Raw genomic sequence first — 16,270 nt, forward strand, 5'->3', positions numbered from 1 at the left:
CGGAGGCGGCGGTTTTGTCGTGAGGGTTTGAGAAAGGGGCTTATGACCTGAAGGACGCCGGTTTGAATTCCCGGTCTGGCTGGGAGAAACCGGGTGGGGAAGGTGAATGAGGCACACTCTCCCTCCTTAAGCATTAAAGTTCCCATGAGTAAGGCACGCAACTCCCAACTGCTCAGCGGCCAGCAGTCGGCAGTTTGAATCCCCGGACTAAAGAATGGAGAAAATGCTCTCTCGACTCCACACTCTTCTTCATGCCTTCAGGGTGCAGACTCTTGTGCATACAGATTCAAACAAGGAGGAGACTAAATGAATTACAAATGTTGCGGACTACACTCCTTTTTTAAATCCCTGTACTGACAGGCAGAAACTGGGTGGGGAAAGTGAATGAGAAACACTCCCCCCCCCCCCTCCCTCAACAGCTACTGTCCAGGTTCCCTTGAGCAAGGCACAAAACCCCCAACTGCTCCAACTGAGTGTTTCTATTCCCAGCAGTAGAAGACTGTGGCTGTACTGGGAAGGTCCCAGGTGAGAATGTGTGTAACTATATGAATGTGAAGTAGGGCGATGCTAGAAAAAGGGCATGCATGCTCAGTCAACAAAATAAATGTTTCAATAACATGTTTTCCAGCTGATCTTAGGATTATGGTTAGGAACACACTTCATAACACTGGACTGTATCGAGGCGTTCCAGTGGAGACAGCCAGCCGGCACGAGTGTGTGGTTTCACCGGGCAGCTCCGAGATACGGGTGTCAGAGTTTGTACGTGAGCAATGCTCCTTTTCCTTATAATTACTTCCCCAGGGTGCCGCTATATAGAATTATTCAACTCGCCTGGATAAACGAGTCTAAAAAAATTCAAGTTTTATCCAATAATTGCAAAGTGCAGTGCCTGTGCTAGTTGCTGCTTCTTCTGTTTAACCTAAAACAGGTTGATCAGGTTGAACTGTTTTGATGAAAACCGCATCTTGCTACTCTAATGTGCTACTACACTGCTTACTTATCATACCACTGCTGCTGCTGAAATAGGTTCATGGCAAAAAATAGTCAAAAGACAAAAGACAACTGGGTCTTTTCTGCTGTGAAATTCCTTTAGGCTGGAGAAAACAGCTTCATCTTTTAACTTGCCTCTTAAAACACAATTTACTTAATCATACATTCAATTTTTATACCTTGTGAGGTTTTAGGCTATTTTGTTCTTGTTGTATTTGCCTTGTTTTACGTATGAAGCATTGTGTTTTATTCCCTGTGTGAGAGACAAGCCCATACTGAGGGTCTTCAGATGGACAGTCAGTCTGGCTCCGAATAGGAGGGAATGACATCATTAAGCTATCAGACATGGTCAATACTGGGGAGGAGATGGCCCTCAAACTATCCCTGACCCTCCCTACACACACACACACACACACACACACACACACACACAGATACACCCACACACGTGACTCTTCAAACTAAGAGACAAACACAAACATGCAATCATGCCATTTCCCATCACTTGGAAGCTGCTGACCTGTGCCTCTCTTCCAATCTGCTCCGTGTGTGTGTGTGTGTGTGTGTGTGTGCCTGACTGTGTGTGTGTGTGTGTACGCTACAGTTTCCACACTAATCATTCTTTGCTTTCTGTTGTTGAGTCTAATACCATCCAGCGTCCCTCGGGGCTTCCCCTGTGTCTGCGGCCTGGTGAGCCACATTACTCACAAATGGAGAGGGATTCAGATAAAATTACAGGCCCGAGAAAAAGAAAAAAAAAAAAAAAAAAAAAATCCCACAATGCTCTTCTGTGAGAACAAGCAGTATCGCTAAGTCAGATATTGTGCTTTTGTGGGCGTGAAGTACAGTGCATTTGTTTACTGTATATTCCATTATGATGAGGATGATGGATTTTGCTGCAGCCGGATAAAAATCTACAGTAAAGTCTCAAAACACGTCAGCTTCTCGGGAATAAAAAGGGAAGCTTTGCGGATCTTTAGAAGCCTATTGATCACACATCAAACCGGTCTTATTGTTCATTAATCATGGCCGCCTCTCAGGAAATTCAAAACGTTTTCAGAGACAGAAACTCTGGCGTTTAATTTGCAGTCGGCTTCTAAAAAAACTCCTGGTCCTTCCATTTAAGAAACAACAGCTTTGATTTCAGATTGACTGCAAAGTGTTTTTGAATTGATATAATGGATTTTGAATTGGTTTCATGGGTGGTAGAGTCCTTGATAGACTCTGTGGACTCAGATTTACATTTTAGGCATTTAGAGGAACAATACAATAACCAACATAGTAGAACAAGTTTAAATTCTTAGATCACCAACAGCAGGTCAAGGGTCAGAGGTCACAGCAGCCAGACAATAGATGTAGTAGCCTGAATATATGCATGTTCCTACAATATTAATGTGTAAATGAGTGTGTTAGTATTGCTTGGTAAAGAAATAAGAACAAGGGAGTAAAGTTTAGCAGATAAAAGACCATGTAAACTTACCATGGAGGCAAAAAAAGAAGAAAATGAATAAATAAATACAATTAAAGTTAGGATAGTTTCCCTTGACAGCAGCATTACGATTAATGAACATCACTGCAATAATTATTTTGACAATAATATAATCTTGGATTACTGTAAATGTGCATTAAGCCCAGATCAAATACTTAATTCGGCTTGTGATTAGGACTCAAAGTGGTAATACTTCAGCACAGTGGGTCGTGAATATGAGACGTAATCCCCATCTTTAATATGAAAACAGCATTGATGCACTTAAAGAGGAATTCCACAAAGTTGTTATTATTCTCCAGAGATTTCACTTCATGACAGCTGCTGTTCTGAAGTTTCAGTTATTAGCTCTCAAGATAGGGCAGTCTTGTTCCTGTACAAATATTCAATATCACCAATTTACTTTATAATTCAAGATTCTTGATTTTGAGTTTTATTTTTAACCATCTCAGGAAACCCAGCCTGATGATGTCATCTCTCTGTACCAAGAAATGTTTTGGGTCTCCAGCCTTATTCAGTGTTTGTTGTATCAATATGAGAACTAATCCTCATCATTAATATGAAGACACCAACGACATGCTTAACAGATTGATTGCTTTGTGATAGAAAGAGTAAAAGAACCTGGAATAAGTTATAAATAAACATGCAGGCTGTTTGTTCTTATCTGACTTGTATGGTTAAATAAAGGTTGAATATATTCAAAATATTCACACCCTGAATGTTTTAAAATGCAATATGACACCATGTCACCTTACATACTTACACTTAATGAATAGATGTTCTTAATGAACACATAAAACACGCATGTATAGCATCAGATGAACAAATACACTGCCTGACTGATTGTATGACTGAATATCTGACATTTCTTCTCAATTACGGCTCAAAGATTTTGATCAAAATTCATATTATGATTTCTTTGGGGTTCCCACTAATTTTTCTTTTGCTCCATACCTACATTTCTTTAAAACTGCAAGAATTTGGTCATTGTTCAATATGATGTACGCTGACACAAGACGGGTAATATGACAATACAATATGTCAAATGACAGAAAATCTATAATCATTTGTGCATTGGGACTGAAAGACATTTTTTTCCACACTTCTCCAGACTTTCCGTGCAATTCCCAACCTTTCCCAGACCTGGAAAATTATCAAACTAATTTTCCAGACTTGCCAGACCTGCAAAGCGCTGAATATTGCAACAGACAGCTAATTGTATATAATAACACAGGTTGATTTACAGGCCCTGGATTCCACACAGCGCCTGGACACCCTGCTTAGGAAGCTGTCTAAAATAACTCCTTCTCCATGATGGAAACTGGCAGGCCCTTATGGATTTGGAAAAAAATGCAAGAGTAAAAACAGTGAGTTCACTTTTTTTTTTCCTCCAATCAGCAGTGCTGCCCTATTCATAACCCAGTTTACTCGGGACATCATCTCCTTATAAAAAGAGTTTGCTGCAAAATAAAGATATTCGAAAAAGTGACACAAAATGATGGACAGTATTCCATTAAAACAAACTGTGCTACTCTTTAAGGGATATTAGATAACTTAAGTCCTCGGTTGAACCGTGTGTATTTCAGAGATACTGATTAATGAACTCAGAGTGATGACTTTCTTTCTCCAACACAGATGTAATATATCGCTGCAGAAATAAAGTCGTCAGCTCCACAAGTCCATATTTCAGCCCCCTGCCCTCGATCCGACCCGAGAACGCCCCAAACGATCCGCGAAAACCCATCGAGCCGTTCCTCTCCCACATCCATGAAGGATTTCCCCGGGGCCGAACACATCTCTGCGCTGTAGCTCTTGGCCTGGAGCCAGGGATTAGGGAGTGGGAGAGGACCGGCCTGCCTCTCCTCATATAGATTACAGCTGATTCTGCCATATAGCAGCAGATGGGGGGCTGATAGATCCCAACTTTAATTTAACCTATCTCACGCTCTGCACTCATATATTATCATGTGTATATGACATGCTGATTAAAGGATTGTGTCAGGCATTTTATATTATTTTGCTCTCTTACTTGCTAAACAGCAGGCTGAGCGGTGGTGACAGAATCCACCTTCATCTGTTTCAGAGCTTTTTCTTTTCTGCTGCCGAATATTGGCCTTTTATGAAATATCAGATATCTACCAGACATTTGGTCCACTGCCAATATGATGGAGCTTCCACCCTGACCACAGCTACATAAAAATCTACTCTATAAAACCTGCAATTCAATTTTTCTTCCTCACATTTAAGCATTTACTCATTCAACCGTGTGTTTTGCAAAGTAATTCTTTATTTAAAGGAAGTTATCTATTCCTGAGTTTCCCTGGCACTGACTAGTTGGGACACCCTGCATTAATTAGCTGCTAACCTACAAAGAATTTCGTTATTTTAGGTTTTACTGGAGAGTTTTAGTGTTACACGATGGTCTAACAGCTGTTTCAGAGGCTTTCCCACCCTGCCAAGATTAAAATGAAGGGGGGGAAACACTGAATCCTTGTAAGACATTGAACGTCACCACAAACTTAAAATATTGGTATTAGCAACAGCCTTCAAAAATCCATATGGATCGAACCATAGTTGGGAGTATTACCCAATTCTATTTATTTTAGTTGAAAATATAAAAACCAATACAGCTGGTTTTTATCCAGATTGAGGCCTCAAACTCAAATACATTAGAAGCTAAAGCTAACTACTGGTTTCCATGCATCAGCCACATAATCTGACACATGCACCCAGAAAACTGTCACTACTGCTCAACCAGCTGTCACTGCAGCCAGGAGCAGTGAGAAATAATGGAACTGCACACACATACCTGTAAGGAGGGAATAGCCTGTGTGCCAGTCAGAAAATAACAGCAGCCAAAAACAGTTCAAAACAAAAGCATGTGGGTGGTTGTGGTTTATTTAAAGGTATCCATACACATTTCCCACTGAATGGATTTGAAAGATTAAAAAAAAGGAAATGTATACGAATCATCTTGAGGAAACTTGTGATGTAAAGTGTGTGTGGAAATGACACAGGATTGCTCTGTGTTGTCTGAACAGACTCGATATCTTGACATTTTGAGATTTAGTCTGTTATTATTCCTTGGCACTTGTCACTTGTCATGTTGAGGTGAAAAGGTTTCTTGGTTGGCCTGTCAGCTCACTAAAAAACAGAGTTACAGCATTGTTGGTATTCCTGTTTCGAAGCAACGGGCAGCACTAGCTTCAGGTCGGCTCCTTGGTTTACCTTTCATTCTGCTCAGAGAAAAATAAAACCGAAAGAGCTGGTCTGTCTTGGTGAGTTTAAACTGATTATTAACGATTTTGAGGCAGAATCAATAAGGAGCTGTCTATGTTAAGATCGATTTAGACCTGGACTCCTTCCTTTCAAGAGCTTACTGGATGTAACAAACTTGACTTTGCTCTTGCCTTTCATTTTAATTTGCTTGTATTTTGCTTTTGTTCGTTATTGTACATTGTCTGTGCAACTTTCATGTTTGTCTTGGTGTTGCTCTCTCGGCCAGGTCTCAGGTGTAAAAGAGATTCTTAATCTCAATGGGACTACCTGGTCAAAGAAAGGCTGAATAAAATCAAATAAAAATAACAGGTTTCACATGCTAACACTACTATCAAGCACTTTTAGGGAAACTGATGGACAAATGGAGTATTTTGCCCCATAATGTGACTAGAGCCTGGAGATTTCCCCCAGCTATCAATATTACGAATAGAAAACAGCCAAAATTACTTCTTAAAAAGTCATGATTTCAGACAGAGTGAACAGTAGCTAGTGTTAGTATTAAAGTCATGAAGTGGTTGCTTGAAAAAACACCTTTATGATGGTGTGATATGGCTTTGATGTATTAGTTTTACTGTTTTTATTGTATTTTTTATTGTATCCATTTAATTTGTAGATACTGTGGTATTGATTGTTGTTGTTTATGGACTACAAATGCACTTGTGTTATCTTTGCTACTGATATCAAGGAACCTCAATGGAAATAAGTCTGTTTCTCTTTATTGTGTTATCCATGACGAACAAGCTGTAAGGTAATCCTGCTTCTTGTCTTTACCTAGGTCTACTGGTCCTTATTGTCATTATGAAAGTAAGAAAGTGGCACTGATTATGAGTTTGTAGAGAAGCCACATTTAGCGGCGACTATTCATGAAAGATGGCAAACAAAAACAAACGGCATCAAAAACGCTGCGAAAACAATGAAATGCACCAACAGATGAACACAAAGTCTACAAGTGTGTGTGTATCTGTGTATCTGTGTATCTGACTGTGTCAAAGTTTCTGCTCCAGCCTCAGGTGATAACTGAAGGTCTCTTTAATGTTTCATCAACAGAATCAAACACACTGACAGTCACGACGACGCCCATGGATCAGTGTGTCCTGTCACGCGCGGCGCGGCTCCTGACCAACCAGCAGTCACCTGCCGCTCCACAGTGAGGGAGCCTTCAGATGACGAGCTGCTGAGGCTCGCTCTCGTGAGACACAAAGCTTCAACACACACCTACAACAACGACTTGATTGTTCACTCTGCTTGCTGTCAACATTTTCATGTCCGATTTGTTTTCATGATTCATTTTTACAGTTTGCACCCCTCATGTTTTTTTAATTTTAGTCTATGGGGAATGTTAGCTTAGCTGCAGAGAATCTAACCTTTGGCCATTTTGTAGCAGGCAAAAAAACATTATTATTGCTTAACTAGCTACATTGAGAGTAACAGAACAAGTGCAAAATAATATAAAAATTACATATCTTTGTAATATAGCAATAATATGATGATGGGTACAACAATGATGGAGGAACAAGGTGCAGCTACTATCGAAAGCACCAAAATCACAATAAAGAAGGTCCTCAAGGGCATTATGGCTTTTATACAGGTTACCAATGCATGTATATTAAGTGAAAAGTTTTCCCCAAAGTAAGTATAAATACAAAATGAAAAACAAGAGAAATTGAAAGGTTGCAAGCTAATTCCCTGGTTACAAGAAGATTAGGCATAGCAACCGCTAAAGCATGGGAATTACCAGCATGGCTGGAAGGCGTCTCTGACCAATCAGATCGCTTGGCTGAAACAAACCGTTGTACAAATAAGAATAAACATCATGTAATAATCTGTTACATTATCAAATGGGGCGATATGTACGAAAACATGAGAGATAAGCAGATTGAGAAACACGGCAAGGTCAGACGTGTGGGATTAAGGAGACGCAGGAACGCTGGTGAAATTAACAACACAGATGATGCATGTTGATAAATGGATTATGGGGGATAACATGCGTGAGAATATCTGTTGGCCCAGACATAAAATGTTAAATAGTGGCACCTGCAGTACTGCCATTATCTTGTTAAATCAATGAAATTATGATTAAGGAACATAAATGAACTATTATACTTCTTTGGAGCTGTTCAAGGTCCTGGAACCCTAAAGTTTTGCTTCAGATTTGCTTCGTATGGTTTTCCCATCTCTTTCTGTTTGTGTTTGTATTGTCTGTACTTGGAATTGTGTGCATGTGTGTGTGTGTGTTGTGCACGTGCCTACATGCACAAGTGTGTATGTTAAGCATGTGTGGGAGACGGAGCATGTTTCTGCGTTCTCCTGTGCTTGTGTGTGCAGTACAGAATATGAGTATAACTATATGCACATGTTTATGCCTGTCTGTGTCTGCAGAGTGTGTGTGTGTGTGTGTGTGTGTGTGTGTGTGTAGGGCCCTATTGGGGCTCCTGTCAGGAGTCTCAGAGGCCCTTGAATGGATGTAACAATGTAGGATTAGCTGTGTGTGTTTACTCAACACTGAATGAAAGGGGTGTGTGTTTGTGTTTGTGTGTGTGTGTGTGTGTGTGAGTGAATTAATTGGCCTTTCGGTAGAGCAACGCTGCAAATCCAAGCTGCCTGGGACCTCGTTCAAAATCAAGCCTTTCTCACTATTCATCTGCTGGACCGAGCAGCATCCAATACACACGCTATTTATGTTCCCACCACCACCACCAAAAAACACCATCAACAATGCATCATAGACCCTCGCCCCCACAACACCTCACACAAGGGAAGCGCTTTGTATTCAGTGTGCTGCTAATATATAACCACCCCCTTTCTCTTCCTCTCTCTGTCTCTGACACACACACACACACACACACACACCTTTAACTTCTCTCTGTCTGCCTTGTTTACACCCCCCGCATGCATACATGTGCACATAAACACACGCCATTAAACAATGTGTAACATCCAGTACACTACCAGTCAAAAGTTTGGACACACCTGACTGAATGTACTATGTTTTTCATTCTCTTAAAGCTATTTTGATCTAAAGGCTTCTGCTTAAATGCTTGAAATTTGTTTCTTAAACAAATATAAACAGTGAAGTTGATCCTTTGTATGAGTTTCTTTCCAAAGCCTTTGCCTTTCCATCAAGGCAAAGGGCGGCTACTTTAAAGAATCTAAAATATAAGATAGTTTTGATTCGTTTTAACACTTTTTTTGGTCACTGCATAATTCAATTTGTGTTATTTCATAGTTTTGATGTCTTATAGTAAATATAAAGAAAAATGTGTGTCCAAACTTGACTGGTAGTGCGCAGTATACACACAGTCAAATGTGCATGCATGTACACAAACACACACACACACACACACACACACACACACTCCACCTTATCAGCGTCTGAAAACCTGCAAGGCGACGGCTGTCTGTCTGTGTGTCTCTGTGGCTGTTCCTGTGTGTTTGTGATACAACATGACCGCGCTCGCTCCCTCCGAGGCCCTTATTCCCCCGGCGGAGATGAAATGTAATGGAGCCGATTCAATAAGAGCGCCGCCTCCTCGGGAAACGGGGAGAATCAAATCACACCAAATCCCTCCGAGCCTTCCCAGCGTTCACTCCGGCCTTGTAGCCGGGAGGGGAATAAAACAATGGTGGCTAATGCGCTTGGCTCTCCACACACACATACACACACACAACAGGGATGGAATATGATGTGGCGTTTGTTGAGGGCTAATAAAGGTAAAGCTATTCAATAACACGCTGACTGCTTTTACAATATGTTTTCAGTGAATTCAGCTTATTAATTTGTGGCGAACCGTGCCAGAGGGACACGGACGGGTGAGTTTTGCCGGAGCGGGCAGAACCAATCACTCACTGGATATAGTCTTCTGTGACTTTATAATTTACAGTTTGGGAGGGTATTTAGGAAAAATAACATGGCGACAAATGTTACCAGATGTCAAATGTACACTTCAGGGCCCCCAATGTGAAATATTTTTCGCTGTAATTGCGGGAAAACACAGCGGAGATAAAAAAGACTTAAGCTTCGGACAATATTATGCTTGGCAGATTGAGAGGGGAGCGAGAAAAGACCGGCAGTGTCCCGGGAGCGAGGTTACGCAATCTGGCGGCGGGCCAAAACAGACGAACTTTGCGAGAGAACATTCCCAACCTCATAGCACACCGTACCGCCTACGCAATACACCGCAGAACACCAAAACAAAAATGGCAAAATAAATGCGCTCACAAAGTCAACACATACACACACACACAACTCTTAATTCAGCCTCTGTCTCGCTGGATGTGTGGCTGTGAAGGTAAATGCGAGGAGTCAGAGGAACACGGCGTCTAATCCACGCAGGAAATGTTACAGTGCAGACCTGAGAGGAAAGCTCGGTGTTTTTCCAGCCTCGCTGCAGCAGACTGATTGAGCCGGCAGCCCTCATGGTCATGCTCCTTAAGGCTGAGGAAATGGCGGACTGTTCCCGAAGGCTTTCTGAAGCTCCTGCCAGCCTCTTTCATTTTTTTTTTTTTTTTTTTTTTTAAGTTAAATTGAAATTTCTGACAACAGTAGTTTTGAAGGAAAAAAAAAAAGAAAAGGCAATTAGAAAATGGAATCCACTGGATATTTATGCAGCTGCACTTTTTTTTTTTTTGTTTCCCCCTTCAACTGCCAAGCGCAGCAGTGCTAAGAAAGGCGATTGTAGGTTTTATGGCGGTAGGAGGAAGTGAGAGACGAGAGGGACTGTGTGTGATTCTGCTATTCTCATCTGGACCTAGAGGAAAGTTTGGTGGTGTCCGCTGGGCAGAGCGAGGCACTGACACTGCCAGGGTGAGGGGGTTGAATAATCACTGCTGACACTGTACCTACTCATATTACTGTAAGGCATCTACCACATGGCACATGTACAGTATGTGCTCTGACACCCATCAGGAAGATGATGATAATGATTAATATTATCAGTAGTAGCAGCAGCAGTCGTGGTAGCACACTGCAGACAAATCTTAGCAAGCCATCTGACCTCATGTGGAGTCTTAAAATATTATTTTTCTCACAACAAATGAAGAAATCTGCCAGTGGGGTGAGGTAATTATACTTGTTTGCAATGAAGTTTCACTTGTTTCAGGAATTTACTAGAAACAAGTGATAATATGTGGAAACAACAGAACAAGAACAAGGAAGATCACTCCACTAGTTTCAAGAAAATGTCACTTGATTCAAGAAAATTGTTGAAACAAGTTCATTTGCATTGGAAACAAATGGAATGGTCTCATCCTGTTGGCAGAATTTTACACTTCTTCTAAGAAAAATAACTATTTAAGGCTCAACACAAGACTAAATGGTTTGTTAAGATGGATTGTGTTTTTTAGTAGTAGCAGAAATAGCAGTAATAGCCTACTAGTAGTATTTGTTGTGATATTGGTAGTAGTAGTAGTAGTAATAGTGGTAACAGTAGTAGTAGTGGTAGCAAAAGTAGTGTGATACTGTATTGTTCCCTGAGGGGGAAGTCAGCAGGGTCAGAGGTCAGAGGTCAGTCTCTTCAGTTTCTTGCCTAAGCACTCTTCCTTGGGGATCCAACCTGGGACCTTCTGGTTACAGCGCAGTCTCTCTAAAGACTCACGTGATGTAGAGCAGAGCAGAACAATTAATTGAAAAAACTGGAAATCACAATGTGCGTTTATGCAATTTCCAAATCGCAGAGGCTACAATTAATTGCTTAAGAGAGCGGGGCGTCCAAACTGGATTTCTGAACAAGGTGTTTTAGAGCTGCAGGTAATCTTTGGTCCATGAAGCAAAACCTTTCATCAGACTCAAACTCAGTAAATCCTGCACACTGACATCTATTTATTTATTTTTATAAACAAAATCATATTTCTTTAAACAATTTTAAAGTTCTAAAAAAATCTGACAAGAAAAAGTTTGAATCAAGCTTGCAGTATTCTGTCAAATAATCGCAATTCGATTTTTTGTCAGTATCTTTCATCTCTGATGCAGAGTGCCACGTGTTGGACAAGCTAAATGCATGTAATCCACGAGGCTTATAAACCTCTCTGCCATCACAGTGCGACCCCTTCAGTTTGATTCTGAGTCATAATCTTGTGATAATCACGACATGGCAGCACCAACAAAAGGGCCATAGAAACACTAACATACCATTTTGATGTATCCAGAGTCACATCACGCTCGATTTAGGGCAGGAAACTGTCCGTACAATGTATTAAAGACGCTGGGAAATCAATCGGCTTCGCTCCCACAGACCAAAAAGCTGTTAACATCTCCCAAATACTCTGAACAAAGAAAAAGTCATACAGCAACATCCTAAAATCAAGATGGACCAAAATGAAATCTGAGACTGTTTACATTTTAACTATCATGGAGTGCATACTACTCTGGAAAGAAGCAGTACTGGTCTAGGAAAGAACTAACATTTTCCTTCACTCTCAGTTTCTATGGATATATTATTGCTTTGATCTAATCTCCCCAATGCTTAAGCTCTGATATCGGCCCACGCTGCCATTCGAATCCCCCAATAACAAACACTCCCGCTGTCGGGCGACCCTCCCTCCCTCCCTCCCCGCTACGCCTGGCATGGCGGGGTCTCATTCACTTCCTGGTCTGCAGGGGGGGGGGGGGGGGGGGGGGGGCAGACAGGAAGCAGGAAACGCACTTCCTGGTTCTCTCAGCAGGTATGTTTTTCTTACAGCTGGGGATCTGGGAGCGAAACACAATATCTGTAAGGAGTTTGTGTCTCTGGCGCTTACACTGTTACTATCAAAGCCTCCTGAAAAGAGCAAGTGTTTTCAGTTTGGGGCGAGCAATGTAAAGTATGAGGACTAGATATATAAACAGTTGTACTATAGTCTGTCAGCTATGTCTGTAACAATATAACCTGCATGCCTCCTTGAAGCAGAAATGTGCTTTAGCAGATCATGCGCTCCAGCAACCCACAACCCCCGTGCAAAGATTAGACCTTTAATAGCCGATTTTGTGAGAGAGTATTTTGTAACGGAGCCCAAATTCATTCAGTGACAAGACAGATATTGTTTCAGCTTCATCTCTCTGTGACGCAACAGAACGAAATACAACACAGGGTATTTCTCTGAAACCCACCGGAACAGCTAGGCCCGAGCCTGGAGCGCAGCGATTTCTCACCAAACTAATAAAGTTGTAAGGTCATGGTTATCCGTTTGCTTGTTGTTGTTGTTGTTGTTGTTGTTGTTGTGGGCTTTAGGGGGGCAGCTTTCTCACAAAACTCATTCACCCCTAAGAGGTATACAGACAAAATAATCTCTGAGTAGCATACTGAGGAGGTGGGAGGTGGGAGGGGGGAGGGGGGAGAGGGGAGGGTGGAACCGTATTTAGGCCTCAGACTTGGAAAAACAAAATGAGCAGAGACTCAAAGGCATCATAAACAAAAATGAAGTCCCTGACCAAATTAAATAACGGACTCTGCCGTATCAGCTAGTCCTTTTTCTCCCGTACATCTGCACACTCTCACACAGCAGCACATTGGAGGAGGAGAATAAAAAGAAAAAAACGAAAATCACTCAGCGACAACAGCAGCACAATGAATTATGAATCAATACGAGCTACAGCGCTCAAGAGGTACACACAGGCTGCTGGGGCCATCTGGGGCCGCGTGAACGGCACCGCTACGACGAGCCCATTCGTTCAGCCTCGGCGTGGTGTTCGTGCGCGCCGTGCCCCCGCCTGCGTTCCCCGCCGCGCCGCGGGCTATCCCGGCTATACGAATCTCTTCATCCATCGATCGGGAGAAGGATTGCGGGGCGACGTGGCGCTGGGAGCCGCCGCCGCCGCCGCCGGAGACGAGACGCAGGCGCTCAGAACGTTCCGGGCCTTTTTATTTGACGGGCTGTCACCGCGGTGGACTTCGGTTTTGGGTTATGGTTTCATAACACCGCACGCTGCTACCGTGCGGGAATACAAAGCGGCGGCTCAGAAGGAACACGATCTCCACGCCAAGCCCTGGGAATTATTTTGGGATGACTGACAGCTGCCAATCACGGACAAAGAAACTCACAAGATGTGGGAGGCTGAGCTGAATGCTTTATAGAAAGGCAGGGAAAAAGGGAAAAAAAAGGGGGTGAATGGAACAAGAGAAAGAGAGAGAGAGACAGAGAGAAAGACGGAGGATATACAAAGGTTTCTATTCACTCCCCCCCCCCCCCCCCCCCCCCTCCCCGGAGCAATCCCATGTCCCCCCTTTCGAACGGCGTATTGTGTCCAGCAGCCAGCGAGCTATGACATTTACCGTCTGCCTTCTGTTGCTGTGATTATTTTCTCCTCCAGGTGTGATAGCCGGCTACAACGCCGCTGCAGTCTCACCGCAATAACGCCGCTTCAAGAGTTATGAGAGCTGGGAATCCAGAGGCACAGTCTGAGACCAGAAAGACCTTTCAGTGAAATACCGTGACTGGGTCTTGCTTTTGAACTGGCAGTAAAACGCTCGCCGAACCGTGAACGGCGGCGCGTCACCTGGCTTGGGGTGGAAATAGCATCTGTGACGGATCGTGAATGCTGAGGGATTCGGTAACGCTGGTGTCAAGAAGGCCGCTTTGGGTATTCAGCAAAAATCCACCAATATGAGACAATCAAGATATGAAAGAAGCGAGGAAAAAAATTATATACGTAGTAGGTAAATTAAGTCCTTGGTTGGCAAAACAACACATTCACAGATGTTGAATAATGCAATTCCAAAAAAAAAAAAAAAAATGTTTTCACCCCCAAGATGTACACTACCAGTCAAAAGTTTGGACACATGCATTTTTCTTTATTTTTACTATTTTCCACATTTTAAAATAATAGTAAAGACATCAAAACTATGAAATAACTCAAATGGAATTATGCAGTGACCAGAAAAGTGTTACATCAAAACTATCTTATATTTTAGATTCTTTAAAGTTGCCGCCCTTTGCCTTGATGGAAAGGCAAAGGCTTTGGAAAGAAATTCATACAAAGGATCAACTTCACTATTTATATTTGTCTAAGAAACAAATTTCAAGCATTTAAGCAGAAGCCTTTAGATCAAAATGGCTTTAAGAGAATGAAAAACGTAGTACATTCAAATCAGGTGTGTCCAGACTTTGGACTGGTAGTGTAGATAGTGTTTTAAAATGGAACAGTTCAAAGGCCCCACACCCTTACCTGTCTGCAGAGGGAGGGCGTCCATTGCGGGCCTTGCTGACTTGGGTGTAGAGGGAGTCGGAGTGCTGGTGCTGGTGGTGCGGATGGATGTGGGGGTAATCGTCGCGGGGGCTGTGGGGCCGGCTGTGCCCGCTGTCCACGGAGCTGTCCAGCGGGGCGATGCCGGCGTACGGGTGCTCGTCCTCCGCCCCCGGCAGCGGGCGGCTCACGTCCAGGATCTCGGCGTAGTCCCTCTCCCTGGCCTGCCGCTCCCTCAGCTCCCTGGTCTTGGCCTGGATCCTGGAGGTGGTGATGTTGATGCAACATGTTGAAACCCGAAATCCAGGTTTTCGGACAAAGAGTGTGGTCCTGTGTAGCTTTATGAGTGGAGCATGGTTCTAACTCTGAGGCCACCTCTGGTAAGATGTATGACATTTTGGTACTATAAAGCACTGTTGTTCAGCAAATGGTATTTGCAAATTGCATTTAGCTGACACTCTTTTCCATATTGACTGACCATGAGTGCAACAGTGGAATAATGATGAATTCCTACATTGTCAATATTATAGAACTGGTGTTTTCGTTATACAAACATTTCTCTGAAACAGAATGATGTAAGTAAGTAACGTCAGACTGAGGCCCAGTGAAAAAGGCAAGAAGTAAGAGAGGAGGAAGCTAATATTATGAAGCCTAGCGCTCTGGTCCAGCTCACTGTAAAAATCTAGCCATACTAAGTTATCTTAGATATCTAGTTAGGCTAGCTGACCTTCCAAGATCATGAATGCTATGGTCATGAAGGAATGGGAAAAAATCACTGACATTTATACGCATGTTTTATTTATATCCTTCTTTGCTATTAATTTTTCCAGTTGGCTAACTTGTTTGTTGGCTCCGCCCACTGAGGTTTAACTCTGACTGCCTCAATTTCTATCACTAAAACGCCAATCTGTTACATAATAAGCCACCGATAGTGAGTGCAAGGATCAAAATCACAGCACCCAGATAATAGATGTGACAAATATTCCTGTGTCCCAATGAAGATTTTTTAAATTACATGTATGTATGTACCTGTGTGCTTGAGTTTGTCCATTTCCTCATTGTGCTTACAGGGATAGTAAGTGACTCTGAATCCCTTTGGCCACTGGACATCTTCCAGCAGTTACTTTTTATATGCATATTATTTGTGATCATTTTAAACAGAATATTGCTTTTAAAGAACTGCCAGAACCATTCTATTCATTCTGTGAACACATGAATGCTTATGTGACAACAACAAAACAAGCGGGCTGTGCAAAAAATGTCATTGTCATTCCTTATGAGTTATGGTTCAAACTTCTGTGAGGGAAATTGAGGCATCTACCTTAGAGTTTCCCCCTTTGTCAGGTAAAACCTTTATG

The 16,270-nt window shown here is 42.4% G+C and overlaps 2 protein-coding genes across 7 annotated transcripts in view; one reads left to right on the forward strand and one right to left on the reverse strand.

Annotated features, from left to right (window-relative positions):
- Positions 1–16,270, forward strand: part of crema (cAMP responsive element modulator a) — a 492,677-nt gene that overhangs the window by 217,756 nt on the left and 258,651 nt on the right. The window lies entirely within an intron of this gene.
- The window catches only part of pard3ab (par-3 family cell polarity regulator alpha, b), a 272,576-nt gene that overhangs the window by 39,981 nt on the left and 216,325 nt on the right, over positions 1–16,270 (reverse strand). For 5 of the 6 annotated variants that reach the window (XM_071906610.2, XM_071906609.2, XM_071906608.2 and 2 more), the window contains one exon: positions 14,895–15,173. The exons of the other annotated variant lie outside the window; for it this stretch is intronic. In XM_071906610.2, the coding sequence (XP_071762711.2) occupies positions 14,895–15,173 (279 nt within the window). The remainder of the gene's footprint in view (positions 1–14,894; positions 15,174–16,270) is intronic. 6 annotated transcript variants of the gene reach the window in all.

The sequence above is a fragment of the Centroberyx gerrardi genome, chromosome 13 (assembly GCF_048128805.1).
Source record: "Centroberyx gerrardi isolate f3 chromosome 13, fCenGer3.hap1.cur.20231027, whole genome shotgun sequence".
NCBI lineage: Eukaryota > Metazoa > Chordata > Actinopteri > Beryciformes > Berycidae > Centroberyx > Centroberyx gerrardi.